This window comes from Pygoscelis adeliae, unplaced genomic scaffold, assembly GCF_000699105.1.
Source record: "Pygoscelis adeliae isolate BGI_AS28 unplaced genomic scaffold, ASM69910v1 Scaffold67, whole genome shotgun sequence".
Classification (NCBI taxonomy): Eukaryota; Metazoa; Chordata; class Aves; order Sphenisciformes; family Spheniscidae; genus Pygoscelis; species Pygoscelis adeliae.
In genome coordinates, this window is record NW_008825271.1 from 4,885,358 (window position 1) to 4,901,252 (window position 15,895).

The 15,895-nt window shown below is 42.3% G+C and overlaps 1 protein-coding gene across 1 annotated transcript in view; it reads right to left on the bottom strand.

Moving 5' to 3' along the window:
• Window positions 1-13,933: 13,933 nt before the first annotated feature.
• Window positions 13,934-15,895, bottom strand: part of SFRP2 (secreted frizzled-related protein 2) — a gene marked incomplete at its 5' end in the record, with an annotated part of 2,963 nt that continues 1,001 nt past the window's right edge. The window contains 2 exon segments of the mRNA XM_009329841.1: window positions 13,934-14,238; window positions 15,628-15,801. Of these exon segments, the coding sequence (XP_009328116.1) occupies window positions 13,934-14,238; window positions 15,628-15,801 (479 nt within the window).

The following is a 15,895-nucleotide window of genomic DNA, read 5'->3' on the forward strand; positions in this document are numbered from 1 at the left end:
GATTCTCTCCCTCATCCCACTGTGTGTGGAGTGAGTGAGTGGCTGTGTGGTGCTTAGTTGCTGGCTGGGGGTAGACCATGACAAACGTAAAAATACTCATTGGATACATTTACGATCAAAGGATAAAGCAATACGGATAAAGCAAGATGGACATCAGCTGGTTTCACTATAAGCTTAAATCACTGAAAATGGTTCCCCTATACAGGCAATAAAATTTTGTTTTTCTATCTACCCCGTAAAATGCAAAAATGGTACCTCTTCTTGCAAAAGGTGAAAAGTTATTGCTTTTAATTGTCATTTGCACTGGTTAAAATTAAAAGTGCAAATTTCTATGTGCTGAAACATGCATGCACACACTGTGCTCTGTGCATTGTCTATTTTATGTCCAGCCTCTGGATATTGTCAGATAAAAGAACAACATTTTTATTTTGTGAAGGAGGTGCTCTTGAAAAGCAGCAAAGCATACCAGACAAGGGAGAAATAGTAAGTTAATCTGCCGTAAAGCACGGCATGAAAATGTGTTTCTCCTCATATCTGCAAAAGTTAGTGAAACAAACCTCTTTACTTCAAATAATGAAAATTCAAGAGCCAGTCCCCTTGTTCCCCCAGTCATGTGACTGGTTTAGGAATAGAAAGTTTTCTGCAATAACAATACAATTCTTCTTAGTAACTTTTAATTTTGTAGCTATTAGTGTTCTCTTTTTCAATATTTTTTTTTCTGAAAAAGCAAGTCTAAAAATGTGCATTTCATAAAATGAAAACAGTGAGACCTTTCTCATCGCAGGACCCCAGAATTTGGGCACCAATGAAAAGTTTGGAAAGACGAGCTGTGGACTCATGGTAAAGGCAACACATGTAGACCTATCTTACACAACAGCACTATCTGGCATCTGTCCCACTGTAGAAATGGGAAATAATTATCATAGGGAAGCAACATTACTTTTGCCTCCGGTGGTGTTTATGTTGTCTAAGGCATCACCGCTTCAGAAAATAGTGGCGGAGAGTGGGAGAGTGTTGGGAAAGCTAATGGACAGCATGGCCAGTGGGAGCGGAGTGCCATGCACTTGCAAACTTAAAATCTGGCAGCCAAAGTAGCGTGGAGCTACCTTTCAGGAAAGATCAGAAGGGAGTAGGACAGCTGAGAGCTGGAGAGGAAGCTGGAGCTGGGCGATGGGGTGCTGCACTAAGTAAAGAAGATAACACGACTAGGGGATAACAGATATATTCCAGTTGGAGTACAGCAAAGAAATGAGCAATACACATGTACCCTTGCTGGAGCTGCTCTCCCATGCAGGAAGTCTGTCTGAACGACGCAAAGTTCACTGAACCCAAGTGAACCCTTTTTGCCTGCTCAGCTTGTGGTTCAACTTACTGTGTCTTTCGCCTCGGCATCTAAAGTCTTGGTCACTTGCTATCACTCACTGAAATGCAGAGTGTTGCTCCCACTGAAGTCAACAGAGTAAATCACGGGAGTGAAGTGATGTGGCTGAAAAACCTTTGTGGTGTGGGCAAGGAGCGTGCTGGCCCATGGCGTACTGGGGAGGCAGCTGCTGAGCAGCATGGTGTGTATGCAAAGCAGCTTCCCCAGCTAAAACCTGACAACTGAAAACACTGCGAGGCCTCCGGACCCCTGCCATATGCCTTACGTTCTGGGTCACGTGCTGAAATCCGCTCCGTGAAGCGGTCGTGTGCATGCTTTAGTCTTGCTGAAGTCAAAGGGAATTAAACACGTCTTCAAAGTTCAGCATGTGCTCCAGCACTCCTGTGTCAGGAGGCGCATGGCCATTGTGCTGTCCTGCTGCAGGGAGGTGCATTTCTGTCTCACAACAGCTTTGAGACAGCAGCAGAGTCAAAGGCTCACAATACTTGCTGCTGCATTTTAGCTGTATTCAGAAGGGAGCACGTCCCATCTGAATGTGTGTTTGGTTTTGCACCTCTGAGCAGCGACTGCCCCAAAGCTCCCAAATTTTCAAAGAGTTACATGGGGATTTATCCAGCCAAATCCCATTATAATGAATGGGAGCCGGGTGAATAATTACACTGCAGTTCTTTGTAAATAACGAGGAAGGTTGCCAGTTATTGCTGATTGTGATGCTGACTTTTGTAGATATAGATCCACGCGTCTATTGGGAATTGCACTTAAACCACCAGGTTATTTCACATATTGGTATAGTTTCTGTGTTTACTGTGCATATCACTTCAAAGAACCAAGGTTGATGACTTCTGGTCCACTGTGTTAGCAGTCCGTCTCCTCTCCATCTCCTGTTGTTTCCTTTCACAATCTGAGTAACAAAAAATGGTGGTGTAAATAGAACTCCAACAAAGAGGTCTGTTGAGCCTGTAATGCTCCCCTGAAAGGAGGCTGTCTAGGGGATGAATGGAGCAGGCTCAGCCTAGCAGTAGCGGGGAAATAGATGACTTGGCATTGGAGAGTAGCAGCCAGCAGGGTGCATATGCCTAGTGTAGCGGCAAATAATGGTTAAGCTAGTCAGTTGAAGGGCTAAAGGAGAGGACATTGTCTAACCCTGTAACCGTAACTAAATTGTAACCTGAAAAGAGTTTATAAACATCTGGCTGCTAGCCCATCTCTAAAGCTTAAAAGCTAAATCTGAGGTGCAGAATTTTTTAGGGCTGCAGTTGAAATTATTACTTGGAAGTATTACTGTCTTAAGCAGATTACTTGCATTTTAGGATTGTAGTGTATTAAATTGTGGTTTGAGCATCTCTGCTGAGTTTTCCTGTTAAATTAGTTTCCACAAGATCAACATTTATGATTGACGCTATTTCCATTTGGAAACAGACACTCGTTTGGAAACTCATTTTGGTTTCGTGACATCTTGCTGCTGATTTTGTAGCCCTGCTCAGTATTTCATACAGAGTTCTAGTCCGGTGGTACACCTTAACTTCACTAATTATTATATTCATGTCTTTATTCAGATCCTTGTCTGTTTAAGCTTGAATGGAGCAAGTGACACATCTGTATCTTTTGATTTCTCAGAAATTTAGTGGTGCAGGAGCACATTTCCCTGTACAGTCCTAATTTATTTGAATATTGCTATTTGGTGACAATGAAAAGCATATACTGGTTAGACTAATAAGCATGTGACCTCCTCTGCAGACTAGCTTTTCAATCTTTTTATAGCTCTCATTATTAATAGGACAGCATCTATGTGCTCTGCATTTGCGTTGCAAATACTTACAATAGTTGGAATCATTTTCTAATTACTTAAACAATGCGCTGTAGCAGCACCAGTTGAAATTCCTGTAGGCTACAGGCTTGCTAATTGTTTCCTTTAGTAAACCTAATTTATGGGGCTGTGCAAATAGTTGCTGGGTTTAAAGTATTTTGGCAGCTGAACTGAAAAAAATATTATGGACTGAATGGAAACTTCATTTCTTTAGAATTGTCAGCACAGCAACAAGAATTGATTTGAGGTTATAGAAACATTTTTTAACACCTGGCAAACTGTTTCATTTGGTTTTCAGGTACATTTAATAAAAGCAAAGGATTGGATCATAAACATGAGATGAAAGTAGTCCCAGCTCTCCCGTTTTATCCACTGGTTGAGTGAGTAGGGCAATTTATCTGGGATGTTAACAACTTAAATTCAAGACTGCAAACTGCTTCAAGATTTTAGTCAGGTTCACCTAACACTCAGATGAAAGTCTTAACACTGGAAATGAAGTATTCTGGGATGGAGCTCTGTTTCTTTCTAGGATGCCTAGATTAAAAAGTAACCCCAATGGAGCAGGCAAGCAAAATCAGAACTCGTGGGTCAGGTTTCTTGTGCTGGATCTTCTCTGTTTATGAGTCTGACGTGGGGCCACAGCACACACCTACAGGGGCAAGAGAGAGGCTGAGGATCAGAGATGGGCTCTGACCCCTCTGCTTCATGTTCTCCCGCTGCTGTGTAAAGTGAGTAACCTAGTCATCAGGCCACAAGCTTATTCTTTCTCTACCTGATTTATTCTATAATTTTATACAATTTGGAAAAGCCTCAGTAGCAAAAGTTGAGAGTGAAACACCCAGCATACTCCCCATACAAGTGGGTAGCTACCAAAATCTCTGGTTACTGGTTGAGCTCTTGATCTGAACTGGGACACGGAGCACAGAGGGGAGGGGACGAGAGGACAGATTTAAACCTGGATCTCCCACAGCCTGGACAAGTTTTTACCATCTTGTCTCATGTATCTGTTTGAGTGTGCGTGAGTGAGTATAGATAATGTCAGTGACTGTGCAAGTCTGCTACCAAAACTGGAATATTTAATTTCAGAAATGTCCACTCCCAACCTTGGAAATGAAAAAGAAACAGCACTAGGTGAATTTCCCCAATTTATTTGAGTCATCCAAACCAATAAACCATTTAATGAAAAAAAGTTCAGCCAGCTGTACTTGGTTAAAGAAACTTCTCATAGTGTGAAAATTGACAAAGACTTTGGGTTTTCCATTTATCTGAAATTGCTATCAATACTGTAACTTTTATAACATTTTTTGAAGAGGCTTTTGCTCTGGACAATCTCTGAGCAATATTGTACATTTGGGGAGACTTGTTTAAAAAAAAGACTTGCAAAAGACTTTCAATTTTTTGTTGTTTTCTAGTATTTTTACTGGTTCTGGAGTAAAACCAGCTACTAACAAGGTCTTATTTTTCAGTCTTTCTGAAGACTATGCATTTTTCATCATGCTCAGGTTTTCTTCCTGTCCTTTGACATACTTACATTTTAGCAATCTCAGTTAAGAAACTTTGTTTTTTATCCTCCCTATTTTTTTCAGGACCAAATAAGATTGACTCAAAGACACATCTGCTATGTCTTCATTGCTTTACTCTGAATGCCTCCAGAGGAAACTAAAATACAAAAAGAAGGCGCTTTCCCAGGCACAGCCCTAAGCGTATGCAAGCTTTGGTCATTCAGGTTCTCAAGGTCAAGTCTAGTGAACCTAACTCTTCCCAAAGATGAGTATTTTCTTCTCCCCGCCCCTTGCTTTCCTCCCCATCTGCAACCTCCCTGCTAGCTGTAGCATTTATACCGTAACACAGAGAATGAGCATGGAATGTCAGACTAACAATTCCTTTCTGGGGTTAAGCTAGCGGCAGATGACTTGAAGACTATGCAAGCCCCTGCCCCAAACTGGGGGTTCACTGTGACCTGTTGTATCCCTATCTCTAAAGATAAACTTGAAGAACCAGCCCTCCTCTGCCTTCCCAGAGATCTGCTCTCTTATCTCTAGTAGTTGCTCACCAACACTTTTATCTGTCAAAACCCTCTCCGCTCCCCTAGCAACAAGCATCCAGGCTCTTTTCCAGCTGACATAAGCTTCCTGCCACCTCCTGATGACAAGTGCTTCCAACATTTCCAGCTGTCAGACTTTCAGCATCTGCTCCACATGTCACCAGGCTGACTTTGCTGAACCTCAGGCAGCTTTGCACTCAGCCAGTTGCCTGATGCTATATGGTGAGAATGACTTCATCCTGACCACAGTCACTTGTCCACCTCTTTATGTGCTGAACCAATGACAATCAGGGTTGCTGTTTTTTTCTTCCAGATAGCTTCTGCTATTGCATTTATATACCAGTGCATGTTTTATTCAGACTTAGTCAGCTATTGAATTAATACTATTTTAGAGCAGTGGCTTCAGTAGAGCTCCATTAAATTTATTCAAAGTGCTTCTCTTCTAATAGGAGTTTGAGCAGGAGTGGCTCTTCTGAATTGCTGATGTTCTTCATTTATATATAGCATGACATTTAGAAAATAAATACTCTTACTGTTAAAAAGTCAGACTCTTCAAAAGTAGTCAATACTGGATTTACTCTGCTTCTATTAATGTATATGGAATTTTACCGCTGATTGTCCTAGGACCAGCTCTAGGCCATCATTTCACACTTCATAAAGTCTACCTAGAATGTGTTTTGGTACCAAATTCCCTGGCAAATCTTGTCGTCTTTTTTTTAAAAGCTCTGTTTCTGCACCATCCTTTCAATAGTGTGTCAGAAATGGAATACATCAGCCAGATGAGAATCTCCCACTGAAGTAGATTATGCCATTACAGTATTCACCAGCACCTTCTTCTTATCTCTTTTTCGAGTGCTGCTGTGTGTAAAGTTTTCCACAAGCTCTTCTAGATCCTTTTTCTCCTTGAGAGGATCAAAGATAGAATGAGTGTGGGAGACAGGCAAGCAGGAGGAGAGCCCAGTTGGCAAATACAGCAAGCCTGGGCCTCGGGTGCTCAGCCTTATCAAGATTACCATAAGGCTGAAAAGGTGTGTTCTTCATGTCCAAGATACAAGTGTGCTGAGCCCTGCCCTGCAGATGGTCATTAGGCTGCCATCGGAAGGGATCCTGCCTGCTGCTCTCCTGCCCTGTGGGAGCTCACAGAGCCAGGGTAGCACACCAGCCCTTGCTCCTTGCCTGCTATGGGGGGCAGATCCCCAGGGGACCCCTTCCTGTGCCACAGGGACAGGCTATACAGAGACGAAGTTGATACTGCAAGCTCTTTAATAGCCCTCACCATCCCAGCAACTTCACTTGGTGCTGGGCAAGCCATAGCAGCAAATTGAGAGTGAGCCTGCTGTAACATACTTGCTTCTTTGCAAATGTCTGGGCTGAGGGCCTGTTTTTAGAATGCACTTTGTGTGACCTACCTGCCACCTGCATCACCCCTCCCCATGCATCAGATGGTGCGGCCATGGGACTAGGTGGGTCTTCTGCTCAGCTGCTGAACTCGCCAGAAACCACTCATCATATTTAGCTGTTCTTATTCAGGGCTGATTTGGGCTTGAGTAAAAGAGCTGAGCTGACACACTGTCTGCTTTGTGTGATTGATACCTCTGCCTTGAGGAAGGTGGTGGGAGCATACAGCTGCGTGGTCAACAGAATGAAGCCTCTACAGAGCAGCTCACATTTAGATACAATATGCACACTTTAAGTGTAGTTATTGCTAGGTGAACTTTACCCTAAGCTGGGTTGTGGAACTCTGCTAGCATAGGAGATGTGCTATATTCTAATCCATGTTCTAGATGTTTCTAACGATCCTTTTGAGTTTCATATGGGTGAAAATGCAGTGTCTCTTCCATCTTCCATTTTGAGAAATCTCATTCATAGACCCTTTATTAATTATAACTATGTATATATAACTATATTGCTGACTTTTATATTACTCCTTCTTGTTATGTGCTAGTTAGTTGCAGCAGTTGCCAGGCAAGTCCTAACAGTTAATGTAGTTTCTGCTCTGTTGTGTTGTAGAAAGCAGTGTTTCATACAAATCTTTTCTTGTTCACCTACTTAATGTAGTAGTGCAAAGTTGAGAAGGATGCTAATACTTCCAGCAAGATTTCTAAAGCTCAGTTCTGGATCGAAGGATTGATTTCCATGCAGTGTTTTCTCATGAATGTAGAACTAGCTTTTGAATTCCAGAGCTCTCCCATTAAGTCATATATTCTAGTCAAATGATGGAACAAAAGGATTAAGACAATTTTAACATTTCACATGTGTGGGACAGATTATGATACTACTACTTGCTAATATTTTCAACAGTTTAGATCCCATTTCCAAAATCCCTGGGTGCCAAGTACATTAAACTCTCTAAGGATATATGTGTTGTGGCCAAATTTTTAAATATATGTGGGTACCTCAAGCAACAGATAAGCATCTGTAAGCATCTAACAGGATTTTAAATATGCCTTCTTATGTTGCTTCCAACAAAATTAATTTTTCGTCCTTTTGTTGTGTAAGTTACTTAAAAATCAAAACCTAAGATTACTTTGGAAATTGAGCTTATGCTTTAGTTTCATAGACTCTTTTGAAAATCCATGCTCTATTTAAAAATCCACATTGTGTGAAAAAAACCACCATTCATATCACTGGGGTGATTACAGTGTTACAGTTCACAGAATGTAAATAAAAGTACTGAATTTTTTTCCCATATTGAAGAATCCAGCATCTGAAGGAAACAAAGAGGCTGTGTGAGGCTATAAGATTATCTTCAAAATAATTCTCTTTCCTTGTTGAAAACAAATTATTAAACCCCCCAATTCTTAAATTACAGTGTGTTTTCTTGTCTGCCTGATTATTTGGGGGCGGAGTTGCTCTAGTTTCTGAAACTCTACCTCTCAAAACTCTTTTGCCTTACCTATTACAATTAAGCTATTGTTTTGCTTAGGAAAGTGGCCTGACTTAATTCAGGTTTGTGCCTCAGAGTAAACTGAAATGATTAATAGCTCTGTATGTGCTTAATGATGTGAGCCCTGCAGCCACTAAAGCACCTGTCTCAGTGTGTAAGCAGCCAGGGTTCACTATTGTGCATGGCTGGAGATTCACATAACAAAAAAGGCAATTAGACAATGTTAGGGATTTGAAGCAAGCTAACAATGCAGGGAAATTGCCAGGGAAGGATTAGTTATCTCTTGCCTGATAAAAGCAGGTATCAATGGAAAACTCTTAAATTGTTCTTCCATAGTGGCTCCGTATGGAAAGTTTAATGTCTAATGAAGACTGCCAGGGTTAAGCTCTGAAAACAAAGACCTGGAAAGTTGAAAGTGTGCTTAAATTAGCATTTCTGCTACCCTTTCAGATCACTCCTAAGTCTGGGAGTTGCTGCTAGTTTGGGCTGTGACTCTAATGGCAACCTGTTGTGTCCAAACAGAAAATACTCCATGATTTTAGCATCATCTCTGTGGATTGAAAATGACTCCAAAAGGATGATCTGCATTGTTTGGGTTTTGAAAGAGCTGCATTAATGGTATTGCCTTATAGTGGGTCTTAGAAGGTATATATGCTCTTTCTTGTGTCTGTTCTGTAAGACATTGAGCATACCTCCTAACCTGTGCTGGTCTTTCTGGCCAGACAGCTTCTCTGTGTGTGCAGTAATTGGTTTTGAAGTTTGCTCCATCAGCTGCTTCGCGGTGCAGTTTTCTGCGTTGGTTGGTTATTTTGATCAGTCGTGAGAGCAATGGGCTGGCTGGCTGATTGCTGAGGTGTTCCTCCTGGCTGGGTGACAGGCTTGCTGGCTGACCTCGGCCAACTGGCTTTAACTCTGGTGGGGGATAGCGGCTAATATTTTCCAAGGCATCTAAGTGATTTAGGAGCCCACGGCTCACCCTGAAGGGAGTTGATGCATTTGGAAAATGTTACCCTATTAAATTCACCCCGAAGGGATATAGCGTAGGCTAATTTATGTTTGTAAGACAGCTTGGGGTCTTGGATTCCTGTGATGTGAATATCTTGCACTCTCTTCTTCGTACAGAGGCAAACAAGATCCATTCCTGTGGTTGTTTCATCAGACAGTCAGGCTGTACTGAATCTGCATCTGCTGATAAGAAAGCAACTTCTAGATAAATCATACAGGCATGTCTCTGAAGCCTAGAAATAAGAACTTCTGGCTCCAATAACAAAAGCCTGGGCTGCCCGACCTAAGGAAGGCTGCCTACTGCTCTGGTAGCAGTCAATCCATCGCCCTTCCTCTGGCATTGCCAACCGTGGACACATCAAGAGAGCTCACAGGGCTGGTAGGTTTGGCGAGGTTGGCAGCAGGCTGCAGACACAGCAAAAAAGGGGCTGCCCTGCCAGCTGCACGGGGGTCGCTCGTGCCCCAGCAGGCACCTGGGGGACGATGAGGCGGTCTGTTCTTGAGTCACAGTGGCTCTGCTCTTGGCTGATGCCCTCAATGGCTGAAGAGAGGTAGTGAGACATCTGGAAGAAGGTTGAGAGAGGTGCACCGTGGCCCCAGAGGGGGAACACAGGGTTATAACAATGGGGCTGAGATGTGCAGGAGACCCGGCCATGCAAGGGAAGGTGTGCTTTATCTGTGTGGTCTTGGTGCTCGCTATATTCTTTAAATATCCTTATATTCTCCTGCTGCAGAATAGGAATAGTGGTTGTGCCTGAGGCGACCAGCATGTGTCTGTGGTGCTCCTTGTGGCATCTAACCACCCTCCTGTCCTCACAGAAAATCATTAATTAAATTTAAATGCCTCTTGCTCTCTTGCTGAATTTCCCGCATGGGTCTTTTTATGTCTTAAGCTGGTCATTAGGATTTTTGTGGCTTGTGTGTAGTTATACTGCATGAGTTCTTTAATAAACCATACTGAGGGCGAAAGTGTCTGTATGAGAGAGGCGAGAGAGGGGCTGAGTGGCTTCTCTGTGGGTGTCTGAAGTGAATGAGAAATGAGGGAGAAAAGAAAGGATTAAGACGTAATTAAAGGATCGAGAGAACAATAAATAAGGAGGAAAGGAAAAGACTGCAAGCAATATTGCTGATGGGTTTTAAATTTGAATTTGGGCAGTCAGTTTTTTACACACTCAGGGGGAAAAAGAGGGAGGGAGCCTTGGTTGCTGTTATGCTTTCAAATTATAATCTAAGTGCTGCCTTGATTATATACCATTCTGATTGCTGTGGTGTAGTGATTAGAGCATAAAACTTGAGACAAAAAATATGCTGCTTTTCATGACTGTAAAGGACTTGCTGGGCGGTTTTGAATGAGTTATTTCACTTCACTGTGCCTCATTTTCCTGATCTGCAAAGTAGGGATATTAATGCCTATTTTTGCGAAGGCAGTCTGAGAAACTTAAATGGAAACTTCTGTATAAATGTCAAGTATCATTATTATTGTTCTTAAACTAATCCATTGTAGTCAACTGCTTTTATAGTTTTTATGAAAGCAAATACAATGGGAGCTACATAATTGGCTGCCTAACAATGTTGTTTTAATTAGAAGAAGACAAAAAGTGTCTGAAAAATGCAACAGTGGGTTGCCTTTTTTCATCAATTGCAAAAAAAAAAAAAATTCTGCTAGAACTGAACCATACCATACCAGGTAATGAAGTTACTCTGAAGTATACGTGACACAATGATCAGAAGTAACAGGCTCCGATAATTTTTTGTTACATGTTTGGTTCACTATTTGCCTGGCACAGTTGAAGATTTTCAGTTATTGTTGAGCAAGTAAGAGTAAGGGTAAAAATGTGAAAAATTTATGCGTTTACTACTTTGCCAGCATCTGAGAGATGAAGATTCCTCAGGCTGTGACTTTAAAATCCTAATTTTCAGTTGAATATTTTGCAATGTCTAGATTATACACCTTTGGAAATAGTGTAACAAGCACTGACACTCCCTCTCCTTGGTGAGGTGAGTATGACCCATCTTTTAATACGATAGTGTTAGAACAAGGTAATGGAACTAAACTGGGAAAACGTGAGTACCATTACTCTTCACATTTGCCTAAATCCTGCTTATCTGAAAGGTAATCCTGCCTCTGCCAGTTTACCCTGAGGGTGGAAAGTCCCAGTGATTCAGCCCAGGGCCACGTGCAGAAGGCTTTATCGGTAGGGGTATGCTGCGTGGCAGTATGCTCTTAATCCAGGACGCTGATTATACTAGTAAAACTGAATGCTTGCCAGTCTAGTTTATTCTTCTTCTCCTGAATTTGACCTGGCAGAAACAGGATTTTGCTGGTGTAATGGTGTTTATTTTGTGATGGAGGAAGGGGAATGTTTTTTTTTTAAGGCAGAGCGATGTTGGTCATAGGTAATGTGTCTTCATACATCTAAGTGATTCGGCAAAAATCTGTTATGTAGTCTTGGCCTTAACATGACCCCAGAGTGAGTAACTTGTGACCTGTCTGTCCTCATCAGCGTCAGTACTGCTGCCTTCTAGGACAGCCCAATTAAGATAATTTTATGGTTGCTGTAGGAGGACTTAGTATCTGTAAGGCAGGCTGCGTGGAGCAGTCCTGGCTGTTCGTTTTCCGTCCCCAGAGACTGCATTGCAACGACTGCCTCTTCGAAGTGCTTTCCTCCACCAGGCAGCACAAGCCCATTTTCTGCAGGCTCATCTTCAGCCCGCTCCTCTTTATCTGTGAGCTTGTTCCCTCTAAAACCAAGGCTGTTCAGGGACAGGTATTACATTTTATGCTGAGTGAAATGGGTAGAGCAATGTGACATCTGGATGCTGATGGCTCTGTAGGATGATGGAAATAGTGCTGGTATTATAATAATTACGCCATAGCAGAAAGACTCAAATCTGTTTCCTGGGAAGCCAGGTCCATTCAGAAGAAAAGTTTTAATGACATTTCAGCAACGTATTGGCCTTTAAATAAAGATGCTGTTTCACAAAATAATTAAGAGCCAGTTTGGAATGGGGCTTTTTGTTTGGTGGTTTGTTGCTTTTTTTTTTTAAATTGTTATACTTTTGAGGACATTTGTGAGGACTGCTCTTGTCTTGCTTGGTCAGAGTCCTACCATTGTTTGTATCAGGTGTAGTGAGTGCATTAAGACTGTGGGAGAGGACAAACAATTCATTTTTCTAAAACAAATGTAACATGTTGGATCTTTAGATTTTATCTTTTTATCCTGGTGAAAAAAAATCACACTAAATATATGAAATTAATGTGATTTTTTACTTTAAAGAAAAATCTAGTGTGGGATTTGTATTCTGTCTGTGAATGGTTAAGATAAAACATTGTCCTTGGGAATATTGGAGTGCTCATCCTCTCAGTGAAGCTAAGAGGACTTTTTTATATGGCAGCACTGGGAAGCAAGACTGTTTTTCAGGATAAGTACAATAAAATTCTAGCAGGTAATGCTCTTCATCAGGAAACATTTGTAAGAAAAATGCTGAAAAACATTCTGCTAGTTACACTATTAATTAGGTTTTATTTTCTTTCTAAGAATAGTGAGTGTACATACACAAAACATGCCTTGCTCTACCATTATTCTGACTTGCTAGTTGCAAATGAAATTTTTCTGTCTATTCTTGCGCTCCTTAATATGGCTTTTTCAAGTGTAAGAAATGGATAAATAAATTTGATTTTTAAGCAAGTGGTCTCATTGCAATTCCACATCAGCAAAGAGCAGAGTCTTCTGAGAAGATGAGATGAAAATGCAGGCGGTCGAACAAAGGAGCCACAGAAAACTCTTCATCTTGAAGAGCTCAACAGACACGTTAAAAGGAGTTGACTGAACCTCAGTCCCGTGTCTCGTGGGTTGATCTTTGCGGAAATGACGTCCACTGTGTCTTTTCTGGTTGCAGCACTAGATGCTTCCTTGTGCTTCTCTGCTGGCCACTTGGCGTGGAAGCCCAGATTTTGCTTTGCCGTGACAAAGCCTACTTGGACAGCTTTCTCCCAACACAGATTAAAGTGAATACAGACCGAGACAATGGGTAAACTATGATGTCAAGTTTATATACAAGAATATAACATTTATCTGGAGTATTTACAAGGTTAATTAAAGCAATATTTTACAACTCTTTCAGGTTAACCACTAGGTATATTACAGTTAGGCTACAGATGGTTTAATTTGCAAAATAGTGAAAAAAAAGTTGCATTCAGATCAACCAGCTCCAAAACTTGTTCATTTTTTTCTGAGAGAGAAGGGCTCAGACTTGTGGAAAATAAAATGTGAGAATGGTTAATATACTCTTACTGGTGCCTATGTATCACATGCAAGAGTTGTAACATGACCTTTATAGTGTTAATATAGATGGCAAGCCATTTCACCTCGGTGAAAGAGTCGTACCCACTGTGACAGGCCAGTCGCACGCGTGGCTGTCTTTCTCTGCATCTCCTACTTTTGCACAACAAACATGCATGTATACAGAGAAGCAGCAATATAAATGAACCAGCATTACCAAAATGAAGAGGGAAAAACCTCAGACCAAAGTCACATTTGCAACCATAAAAAAAAAGGAAAAAGCTTTAAGCGAGATACTTTAATACTCCCCAAAAATAGTCATGTGGTTTTTTTTATTACATTTTAACCTATGTACAGAAACGGAGGGCTCCCTTGCCCCTCGGAGAGCGGTCACCGTGTCTCATGCCCGTGGTATCTCGAGGCTCAGATGGGCCGAAGCAAGAAAGTGCGGGAGGCCCAGAGAGCTGGGGACAGAGGCGGGGGAGGGGGGGTGGCCGGCTGCTGGAGGTGGCCAGAGCTGAAGCCACTAGCACTGCAGTTTGCGGATGCTGCGGGAGAACCGTTTGAAAGCCCGCTGCCCTTTCTGCCACCGCTTCAGCGAGGTGATCACCAGTTCCCCAGCTTGCTTCTGCCCCATCACCAAGTAGGGGACGTTGATGTCATTCATCTCATCGCAGGTACACTGGAGGCCACCTTTGAGCCAAAGCACGATCTTCCTCAGATCCCTTTCCGTCAGCCCATTCAGCTTGTAGATGGTTTTGCTCTTTGTTTCAGGGGTGATCTTGGTATCCCCATTGATGTAGGCAATCTCCTTCACTTTTATCTTCAAGGCTAATAGAGTGAGGGGAGGGGGAAGTGGGGAGAGGGAGAGAGATTGAGAGGTTTTTTCCCATTAGTGCACATAAAGAGGACCTGGGGAGGGAGGTGCTCTATTGCTAATTAAACTGTCAGGGCTGACAGAAGAGGCAGCAGGTGGCTCCATTTCTAAAGCCACAAAGGGCACGCAAGTCATTTCAGTCTGAATCAACCTTAGGGTTGAGGTTTTTTGGGTTTCTTTTCTCCTCTTCCCCCTCCCCCCCTTTTTCCTTCCTTTCTAAATTAGTATTTTCTCCTGTTTGCAAACAGAGAGAGGGCAGGTTTGCTACATTAAGCAGCGCTCCCGTTTTGGCTGGGAGAGGACAGTCTTCCTGAAACTAGAGTTTGAAGGGGAGGTGGGGAGGTGAGTACCTAGACCTAATCTGAAACCTGATCTCTGCTGCGGCTAAAAACTTCTAAACTTAATTTATTAGGCTGGAGCAGATTTTAAGCAAACCTGTAAGGAAATGATATTTCACATGCATTGTTTTTTTGAAAGAATAGATCCCGTGGAGGGCAAACTGGTCCAACAGCTGCATTCGATTTGGTAAAATAACTAGGAGGGGGATACAGGGCTCTGTAAGAATCTGTGGGGCATGTTTAGCTTTAGGAGGATTTATCTGAGTGCAATTTGCCAGGCCAAAGCTATTGGTTGTTTTAGCAATTATGTCCCACAGTCATAGTTTCATGTTTTGGGTGGTGGGTTTTTTTTTAAAGAGAGACTTTTGAATTGTTGTAGATATTTATACTATGAATCTGTTTCCAGGTATAAACATTGACCTATTATAAAAGGATTCCCCTCCTTATTCCCTTTTTGTCTTGAAATGCTAATGTGTGGATAATGTGCCGTTCAGTTGTCTGTGTCGAACAGGCTTTCTTGTCCTCTTCTAACCCCAGATCTTCCCATTAAGTTTATATCCCCAATTGTCTGTGCATTACCTTCTCTGTCAAATGATATATAGAGCTTCATTCTTAATCTGCAGAGAGAGTCTTATGATACGCGAGACTGGTCATGCGGGTACTTCTCATATGTCTAAATGAAACTTTGCTCTACTTCTCCCCAGGCAATAGTCTGGATGAAAGATTATTTTTTTTTTTTCCATTTTACTTTCTATTCAGCTTGCCAGCAACATCCACATAAAAGAGCACTACTTCAAAACAGCAAACAGAAAAGGACTATAAAGAGGGCCACTTTTTATGCCGAGGTGGAATTTTGTGTTTCACGACCAAACAGTCAGATGGGTCCATCTGCAGATAAGACAATGCCCTGCCTTTATTCAGGCACATCTCTCTCTCATTCCACTGGGAGTTTTACCTGATCCTCAACTCTCAAGTTTCAATCAAGAGGGCTCTGCTTCCACTTACCAAAGTCATTTTTGCAGAGGTTTTCCACGATGTCGTTATCGTCTTCATTTTTGTTTTTGCAGGCATCGCAGACCTTGGGTGCTGGAAATGCAAGGGACAGTCCCCGTCAGGCTCGGGGAGAAAGGAACAGCAGGTGGCGTTGGGAACCCTTCGGGAAACGCCGGTTTTCCATCCCTCGACGGACGGACTGACCCTGCGCCTTCTCCCCCCCCCAGCCCCGGCGCTGCCCGAGCACTTTGACGCGCCTTACCTTGCTGCAGACCCGCTG